Source organism: Phycodurus eques, chromosome 5 (genome assembly GCF_024500275.1).
Source record: "Phycodurus eques isolate BA_2022a chromosome 5, UOR_Pequ_1.1, whole genome shotgun sequence".
Lineage (NCBI taxonomy): Eukaryota > Metazoa > Chordata > Actinopteri > Syngnathiformes > Syngnathidae > Phycodurus > Phycodurus eques.
The window spans coordinates 10,737,844-10,748,529 of NC_084529.1; the positions used below are offsets into that span (position 1 = coordinate 10,737,844).

At 40.2% G+C, this 10,686-nt stretch overlaps 1 protein-coding gene across 1 annotated transcript in view; it reads right to left on the reverse strand.

Annotated features, from left to right (window-relative positions):
* The window catches only part of calb2a (calbindin 2a), a 59,762-nt gene extending 57,502 nt beyond the window's left edge, over nt 1-2,260 (reverse strand). The window contains exon 1 of the mRNA XM_061676661.1: nt 1,991-2,260. Within this exon, the coding sequence (XP_061532645.1) occupies nt 1,991-2,084 (94 nt within the window). The 5' untranslated portion in view covers nt 2,085-2,260. The remainder of the gene's footprint in view (nt 1-1,990) is intronic.
* Nucleotides 2,261-10,686: the final 8,426 nt, after the last annotated feature.

Below are 10,686 nucleotides of genomic sequence, written 5' to 3' on the forward strand. Positions count from 1 at the left end.
GAATGAATAATGATGAATAATGAAGATAGTTTGAGTATGATATATCAAGTGGTGCATGACTCCAGAATCCAATTCTGACTACTTACCTCCCACTTTTTATATATATATATTTTTTATTTTTATTTTTTTACAGTAACTTACTGTAATAACCCTATGAAATGTTTAACTTTGTAATCTTGAATTTCGGATTCTAAAACTCGCCTAACAGTGAGCAGTACCAACTAAATATTATGTAAAGTGCATTTGGCTTTCAAAGGAAATTTAAGTCCAGCAATTTTAAATGTTTATTCTGGGTGTGGGTGATTTTGATTAATGTTCAAGATTTCATCACCAGTTTAACAAAAACTGTTGACAGCAAATGCTCTATAATTAGCAGGAGGAAGTGCAGGTGTTTTTTTATTTTTCTTATTTTAAAAAAGCTTTGCACGGACTGAATTAATAAGACCTGACCGAGACAGCAGAGGAAGATGAGAAGGACGTGGCACAGAGGAGCTGCAAGACGGAGGCGCATTCCAGATGAGATTTGATCCTGCGCCAACAGGGGAATAAGTGGTTTCATCATCTCTGGATGCATCGCCTCCTTTGTATTTTTAGTTACAAACTCGGTGATGTTTGCTCAATCTGAGCAAACAAATTAGCTCTCCTTTCTTTCTTCAGAGCAAGAACAGACTCCCAGTAATGAGGAACGAACTTAGACACTGTAGCCAAATGTATTGATACGCTGGCAGCATTTGATTAGCAAAGTACTGTAGCTTGTTGCAAAGCACAATAAATAAATAAATAATAGGACTCCAAAACCAAAACAGTCGTGATGCTGATATCCATAAGCTCCAAGCCCGCTATACAGTGGCTTCATTCCACATTCATTTCTCTGTGGAATAACTTCCAGCACACGAGGAGGCGTCAAAACAGACTGCATTAGATCATTAACTATAGTGGAGTGTATGTGTAAAGCAGGTGAGGTGGACTTGCATCATCTACAGTATAGTCGCGTTTATATATTGACTGGTTCAAAAACAAGAAAAACTTAAAGGATTTGATTTTGAATAGGAAATATTTACTGGACAATCAACCAGAGGCTGGCTCATAACATTAATTTCATGTTAATTTGACTGTTAATCTATAAGAAGCAGCACGGCTGGTCTAAGATCAGTGGTTTTGGGGTGCGGGGATTCATTTTAGGGGTGCTTTTGGCACCCCCTAAAATGGGCAAGAAATGAAGGAGCAAACCATATTTTAGGCAATTGCAGGAGAGGAGGCTGTATTTTTGCAGTTCAAATATTACCTTACAACCAAGTTCTGTAATTCTACATTTTTCAGGGTTGTTTAAAAACGACAAAGTTGAAAAAACTATTTTGATCTCTCAAATTTTAGCGGTGGTGGGATTCATTTTAGGGGTGCTATTGCAAAATGGCCTACAAACGCCTATGGTTTCCTCTATTTACAAATACGTGTGTGTGTATGTGTGTGTGTGTGTGTGTGTGTGTGTGTGTGTGTGTGTGTGTGTGAGTGTGAAGAAGAGAGAGGGAGGTGGCGGCTGGAGTGGAGGGATGGCTGAGGTACTATTGATGAATTACGACACTGATAATTCCATGCTGACAGAAACGGGATCAATAAAGCCTATAGGAGGTAGGCATAAAGATGTCACCTGACATTCCACTTATTGACAAAATGTCGACAAGCTTGTTTATGAATGGAAACGGAAACCAATCCAATCAACATCACTCAAAAGTATTCACCAACAGACTTAAACGACTATTTGCTACCTACATATCACACAAAACAAACTTAATGACGGTGTAAATTGTTATTGAAAAGTAATTGTTAATTTTATTTTATGCAGTAATTGCGATGTTTAAATTTAAACACCTGAAGGTGTCGATCATGTTTCATCATGATCAAATAGTCCCCCCTACACATTCGTTATTCATTCTTATAACATTGAGAAAAAAAAATCAACAACGCAATTTGGACATTAAAATGACCTTACCATCGGCATCAAAATGTTTCCAGATGTCGAGGAACTGGGATGCGGTGACCTCGGCCAGGTGCAGGTGAGGAGTCTTCTGTGCCTTTTTGGCCATGATGCTCTGCGCGGATATGCTGCACGTCTCAGGTCTGCTGCTAATTTGAACTTTTCTGCGGCTCTTGTCAAAGTCAACCGTAGGGCTCAACTGTGGCGCGCCGCCGGTCGCCCACTGCTTTTTAACTCTGTTCTTACCGCTAGGGGCGCATTTTACACCTTCAGTCTCTCATCTCGTCCACTCCCTATGAGTGTGCGCGCAGCGTGTCCCCGGCAGCGTGTTTTTCCTGCTGCTGTGCGTGATAATCTTCGTGTGTGTGCGTGCGTGTATGTGTGCGCGTGCGTGGGTACATCTAAGTGCCTGCCAGAGCTTTGCCAACGTGTGTGAGGCTTCACAGACGTTAATTAGAGCTCACACACTAATCACATTTCCCACATTGCCTCCAGCAAGCAGTGATTAGCCCACATAATAAATGTAAATTCTGAAAAAAAAAAAATTTTCATTTAGTGTGCTGCACAGTAGGGCCGGCAAAGCCATGGATCCTATTAGAAGAATGGATGAAGAAAGCAATGCTTACATATTTCAACATGACGAAATGTTAACTTCATCACCTCGTTGACACATTTAATAACAATTTAAGATGTTTACATGTTACATTGTAAAGCAACTTGAAAAAAGCATATATATGTAGAGTTTGTATGTGCTCCCCATGCCGGCGTGGGTACTCCAGTTTCCTCCCACATCCCAAAAACATGTACGGTAGGTTAATTGAAGACTAAATTGTCCGTAGGTATGAATGTGAGTGTGGTTGTTGTCAGGGACGGAACAAAGGACAGGAGTACCCGGAGAAAGCCCACACAGGCACGTGTAGAACATGCAAACTCCACACAGGCAGGGATTTGAACCCCGGTCCTCAGAACTGTGAGGCAGATTTGTTAAGCATTCTTCCACCATGCTGCCACATTGGGATATTGATATTCTTAATTTCTAATTATCACAGTTATTCGAAATTTACTTTTTATCTAAGTGCCACAGACTAAAATGCACCTCTGCAAATTTAGGATGGGAGTGCACACATTTATTGTTTACTTCTGCGTTGTAATGCTTGTAGAGTTATTTACAGAGAATAATAATTTAAAAAAAATGGTGCGCCTCAGGGTTCAGTTCTCGGACTGTTATTGTTCACCATTTATATCAATAATATCTGGCACAATGTTCCTAAATATTCCGAACTTGCCTTCTATAATTACATCTCAGGGGGGGGGGGGTGATTGAGTGTGTCACATCTTATAAATTAGTTTTTTTAATTGATGATACACTGTTTTTAAACTTCACATTCAGCAGCTTGTCAAGAAGCTAAAACTGTGTCTTTATTTCAGAAACAGGTCCTATTTCTCATTTGCTGCAAAAAAAGAGACTCATTGCTGCAACTTTTTTGCCCCAAAAATATGCAGGGTAGGTTAATTGATGACTCTAAATTGCACGTAGGTGTGAATGTGAGTGCGAATGGTTGTTTGTTTATACGTGCCCTGTGATTGGCTGGCGACCAGTTCAGGGTGTACCCTGCTTCTTGCCCAGAGATAGCTGGGATAGGCTCCAGCGCACCCGCGAAACTAGTGAGGATAAGCAGAACGGAAGATTAATGAATGGATATCCCAATGTATCATGGGTCCTTTTTTTTTTTTAACCTATTCTGATTAATTTATGAACAAGGTGGTCACTAAATACCCCAATTCCAATGAAGTTGGGACGATGTGTTAAACCTAAATAAAAACAGAATACAATGATTTGCAAATCATGTTCAACCTATATTTAATTGAATACACTACAAAGACAAGCTATTTAATGTTCAAACTGATAAACGTAATTGTTTTTAGCAAATAATCATTAACTTAGAATTTTATGGCTGCAACACGTTCCAAAAAAGCTGGGACAGGTGGCAAAAAAGAATGAGAAAAGTTGAGAAATACTCATCAAACACCTGTTTGGAACATCCCACAGGTGAACAGGCTAATTGGGAACAGGTGGGTGCCATGATTGGGTATAAAAGGAGTTTCCCTGAATTGCTCAGTCATTCAAAAGCAATGATGGGGAGAGGTTCACCTTTTTGTGAATAAGTGCGTGAGAAAATAGTCGAACAGTTTAAGGACAATGTTCCTCAATGTACAATTGCAAGGAATTTAGGGATTTCATCATTTATGGTCCATAATATCATCAAAAAGTTCAGAGAATCTGGAGAAATCACTTGATGTAAGCGGCAAGGCCGAAAACCAACATTGAATGCCCGTAACCTTCGACCCCTCAGGCGCACTGCATCAAAAACCGACATCAATGTTTAAAGGATTTTACCACAAGGGCCCAGGAACACTTCAGAAAACCAATGTCAGTAAATACAGTTCGGCGCTACATCCGTAAGTGCAACTTGAAACTCTACTATGCAAAGCAAAAGCCATTTATCAATAACACCCAGAAACGCCGCCGGCTTCTCTGAGCCCGAGCTCATCTATGATGGACTGATGCAAAGTGCAAAAGTGTTCTATGGTTCGAAGAGTCCGCATCTCAAATTGTTTTTGTCAATTGTGGACGTCGTGTCCTCCGGGCCAAAGAGGAAAAGAACCATCCGGACTGTTATGGACGCAAAATTAAAAAGCCAGCATCTGTGATGGTATGGGGCTGTGTTAGTGCCAATGGCATGGGTAATTTACACATCTGTGAAGGCACCATTAATGCTGAAAGGTACATGCAGGTTTTGGAGAAACATATGATGCCATCCAAGTCTTTTTCATGGACGCACCTGCTTATTTCAGCAAGACAATGCCAAACCACATTCTGCACGTGTTACAACAGTGAGGGTTCATATTAAAAGGGTGCGGCTACGAGACTGACCTGCCTGCAGTCCAGACCTGTCTCCCATTGAAAATGTGTGGCCCATTATGAAGCGTAAAATACGACAACGGAGACCCCGGACTGTTGAAGTGCTGAACCTGTACATCAAGCAAGAATGGGAAATAATCCCACCTACAAAGCTTCAACAATGAGTGTCGTCAGTTCACAAAGTTTTATTGAATATTGTTAAAAGAAAAGGTGATCTAACACAGTGTTAAACGTGACCCTGTCCCATCTTTTTTGGAACGTGTTGCAGCCATAAAATTCTAAGTTAATGATTATTTGCTAAAAACAATACATTTTATCAGTTTGAACATTAAATATCTTGTCTTTGTAGTGTATTCAATTAAATATAGGTCGAACATGATTTGCAAATATTCTGTTTTTATTCATGTTTAACACAACGTCCCAACTTCATTGGAATTGTGGTTGTAGAATACTAACTAAACTCACAGTACAATCAAAAAGACAGCACAACACACAAAACACATTCAGCGACTATTACAACAAACACACACACACACACACACAACTAATAGAATTACTACATGGAACAACAAAAATTAATACGTTAAAAATTAACATGTTGCAAAATTCTGCTAGGCATGCTGTGATACCCAGCATTTGCAAGTAATATAGCTAGATATATGTTTTGTTGTTAATATAATATTGTTTTTTTGTGTTTCCTCGTAGTGTAATAGTAGTTGTATGCATGTCCTACTTGTGCATTATTTTGTTGTGCTCTTATCAGCACCATGAAGTGGGCACAAACACGCAAAGGTGTGGACGTGTTAATTTGAAAATGTAAATTATCTTGTATATTGATTTTTACCTGACTAATTGTTATGAAAACATATTAATCAGATCAGTGTCATCACATAAATGAATATCATTAATTATTAACAAATACATGATATCAAAAGTAATTTGAGCACATTGGTTATTTCGGAAGTGTGTATTAAACTGGTTGCCCGTTGCATTAACCCTAACCCAAGAAGCAGGTCTCGTTTTCAAAAAGGCCCCTGTTCTAGTAGTACTCCAAAATCACTGCCACCGTACAGTTCAGTGGTCCATCCATCCATCCATTTTCTGAGCCGCTTCTCCTCACTCGGGTCGTGGGCGTGCTGGAGCCTATCCCAGCTGTCATCGGGCAGGAACCCTGAACTGGTTGCCAGCCAATCGCAGGACACATACAAACAAAGAACCATTTCACTCACATTCACACCTACGGGCAATTTAGAGTTGTCAATTCACCTACCATGCATGTTTTTGGGATGTGGGAGGAAACCGGAGTGCCGGGAGAAAACCCACGCAGGGACGGGGAGAACATGCAAACTCCACACAGGCGGGGCCAGGGACCCCACTCCTCAGAACTGTGAGTCTGACGCGCTAACCAGTCGTCCACCGTGCCGCGCTTGCACTGATATTAAATATAATTTTTACTTTATTTTCATGTTGGTCATGGTAGTACTTAAACTCACTAAGTATTTTCTGAGGTGGTACTTCGTGCAAAGTTTGAGAACCACTGGCCTAGACTAATTATTTTTAGGTAGACTTGGTCTGTGAATGATTGTAAGTCATATTATTCACATTCAAGCTGAACATGTACAAGCAGTGCAGCCACCGTTCATCTCTCCTAACATTCTTGCAGATGATGCCTACACAAGCTGTCACAAATTCCCCATATAAAGCTCAATGTTTATTAGGTCATGCCTACAAAACCTTTTCAAGCAGCAAAATGTGGTGTGTTTTATTTTATTTTTTTGGATTGCTGCTCCCCCAGCATTGTCGTCCTGTGCTCCTGCACATGGCGCAGGAATCGCCACTGATTGTCATTGTCATAAGGGGTCTTGAGCTGCATTTTGTCTCGTCACTCACCTAGAACCATTTTGCCCTCACTCTACCAGGGGCATAAATCAACCAACCACTCAGCTCACAGGAGCAACCCCTCCTCTACAATAAGGTACTGCCCTGAGGACGTGGCATTGTTATGATTTTTATAATACATATTTTTTTTTATATTTTTGAATTCTAATGTATGTATATACGATTACATATAATATACTGTACATGATTAATACAAGTATATCTATCATTTTCTACCACATAACCTCTTCAGGGTTCAAGTGTGTTGTAGCCTATTCCAGCTGACTAGATACACTCTGGACATATTCACACATAATCACACACACAACGGTTAACATTTTTATTTAATTTCCGAACGAGATGTATTGCTTATTTTATTTTACATTTCTTATGAAACAGGATTCATTTGCGCAGTCTTGCATGTAGAGGAACTCGTCTGGGCATTTTGTGTCTTTTCTTGTGCTTTGACTTTTTCCCTTTTGGCCATAATAACTCAAAGCTTTTTTTTTTTGTAGTGAAAAGCACTTTTTTTTTTTTAAAGAAATGCTGAACTTGTTCTTTAAAGATAAAAGCCTATGGAACTAAAAGCTATTGTTCTTGTACAAGTGTGTTAAATGGAGTTTCCCAACAGGAGGTGGCATGTTTTGTAACCACATTAATTCCATGCTCTACGATGGAGTTAAACAGTGTTCAGTGTTGTAAATGGATTGTCATGTCACCAAATGGAAACCAGGCAATCAGCATGAATCAGGTAGGGGAAAAAAAGTGCACTATAATGCGGAGAAAGTCTTTTTTGCTGACAAATGTGAAACAGTACGTTTCTAGCTCCAAACTGCAAACAGTGCTTAGATGCAGCCACTGGTGGGGAGTCACTTTTAGTTAAGCTTTTAAAAGTCACATTCACAAAATTGGGGGGAATGCTAGTTCAGAATGCCCTCAGGCACATGACTGTGCATGTGCGTGTTGAGAGTATGCAACGTGTTTGCCAATGATGAGGAGTGTACACTCAGCAGAGGTGCCCCCCCCCCCCCCCCCTCTATTTCCTCATTCCATCACTCCCAAATAATCAATACAAAGGCCTTTTGCTCTGTTGATTACTCGCCGGCCTATGCAGATTTCCAAGTCTAACACATTTTAATCCCCGATTTTGCTTGACTTTGTCTTTATTTGTGCTTCTTCTCCTCTACTTTTTACTACTTTGATTCAAAGTAAATAATTTTGGAATGAAGCCGATTACCAGATATGTGTGTACAAACACATATATTCCTATACAATACAGGTGTTATATGTGAAACCTTGCTGCTTGTCTTATTTGTATTCATATTTAAGCACCACAGTGGGACACACCTCTCCAGGCTCTTTGTAAATCAATTATGTAACAGAAAGCAGCCATTTCCCCTTCCTTTTAATCTCACAGTGTCTTCCTGTTTGAGGTGTTTAAACTGTGTTTGCTTTTTCAAGTATTTGAGAAGTACAAGTACTGAACTACACTGTCTGAAACTATGACGATTGAGGCAAGAATTAGAACCAAAAGCTGACACTGACTCCAAAGTAGCAAATAAATCTTTAATTAAACAAAGTACCAAAATAACTGAGGACCGGGCGTGGCAGCGACTGAGCTCTCTTCACGGCAGGGCAAGTAAGTAATGAGGATGTTCCGGCGAGGAGTGGTAGTCGGGTAGTCTGTGTCAGGAACTCAGCACACCTGACCATGCCCAGCCCTGAAACAAAAGGAAAGGGAACACAGGAAACAGGACCGCAATGATGTCAAAATAAAAGAACCAAAAATGACTCACAACAGAAACACTATTTCAATACCAAAAAGGTAAGCAGAGCGGTATTGAATTTTTTTGGCTGCGCAGATTAGCGTTAGCTAACAGCATTCACTTCTGCTAGTTGGCACATACTTTATTGTCTTTATGGGTGTTTGTGGTTTTTTTTTTGTCATGGTCTGTGCCCTGCAGTATCCTTTTTGGAACTTGGGTGGCGCTTTGTGCCTCGCCTTTCCCCAGCAATCATCACCTCCACGCCTGCACACCTGTTCTCAATCAGCACTCACCACTGCCTGCATTTAAGCCTGCCAGATCCAGAAATCCAGCACCAGAGTATTGACGCTCGTTCGTGCTACACAAGCCGCCTCTCATGATTCCTTCTCGTCTGTTCATTTGATTACTTGGCTACCCGCAATTGTACTAATCCTCTTGTGTCCTCCTCCATCCCCAGTACTCCTTCAGTGTCTCCCGCTTTGCTGCCCGCTCCAGCCATCCCGTGAAGCTCTTCCACTGCCCACGCTCTCACTACCTGCACCTTCCCTGTTCCAACGGACCACCATCACTCCTCGGATATCCTATCCCCTGAGCTACTACCTAATAAACCATTCTACTTCCTCCGCCTCCGCCTGCTTTTGGGTCCAGTCCGATATCATATTATTACCAATCGTGACATTTATGCCCCCCAAAATTAAAGTGTATACCTTAAAACAATTAACTCATCACAGTTAACACTGAATTTGAACTTTGATTAAATAAAATTTAAACAAATTAAAAGTTTAACCTGAAAGTTTTTATTTCATGCAAACCATTTTTGAATGTTGGAACAAACATTACCAGTATTAGCTATGTGAGCTCTTGCTAACTTAGTTTTCTTTAGAAACACGGCAGCGAGTTTCAGTGCTGATATATATGCACACACTCATAGAAGCTTCACACAAGGTACAGGCTTTTAGCATTGTTATTCAATAATGTTTTATGGAGTCTTTCTGGTTTATATGAGAAAAAAATATATACATTCAAGCAGCAGCTCCTGTCCCCAGGTAGGTTAACCTTGACCGAGTCTGCCCTTTCTGGACAAGAGTGTGTCGGATTCGAGATCTGAAAATTACGTCCAGTCAAGGACAGATACATGTTTAAAAACATCGATCAATCTAAACTATCCGTTAGGTTACCAAAATGGAAACTTTATTAATTTTTCTTACCAATGTCAATGTCTCCTTCCATCAAATTCTGTAATGCACACACAAATCACATTCAATCAAAGAAAATCCATCCATTTTCTACACTGCTTATCCTCAATAGGGTCATGGGTATCCTGGAGCCTATCCCAGCTAAATGCGGGCAGGAGGCTGGGTACACCCTGAACCGGTTGCCAGCCAATCGCAGGGCACATATAAAGAAGTAACCATTCGTACTCAGATTCACATCGACGGACAATTTACAGTTTTCAATTAGCCAACCACGCATGTTTTTGGGATATGGGAGGAAACTGGAGTACCCGGAGAAAACCCACACAGGCATGGGGAGAACATGCAACCTCCACACAGGGGAGGCCAGATTTTAATCCAGGTCCTCAGAACTGTGAGGCAGATGTGCTCACCAGTCGTCTACCGTGCCGCCTCAAAGAAAATCCTTTGGTCAAAATAATACCCTGCTGTAAATTTAAATTACAGTAAATAAAATACATTCAACCATGAATATAAATGAGAACATTCACTTGAAACAAGCAAACTAATATTTTTGAACATTGATTATTATTGTTGTTTGTATTATTGATGAATGACAGTTTTGTTCTACTTTTTTTCAGAAAAGAAGCCGCTTTGTTTTGTTCTATCCCATAACACCACCCCCCAGTCATTATAGTAATGAAGGCATGACTCGCAAATGGTTCAGTTCTGTATGGAGCGGGGTGAGTTCGGGTTCACTTTCACGAAACCATAATTTGAAATAATGGATGGAATATAACTTGTTCATATTTGTGAGTTTTTGTACATTTAACCAAAAACTATCAAAACTTGGGCAATGGAAGAAAACAAATGGTACTCAGAAGTTACTTTCTGATGATGGTTGGTTTTATTCTAAAATAATCTAAAGAGATTCTCCTTCAACACTGCCATTGGCATAGTACAATGTAAATG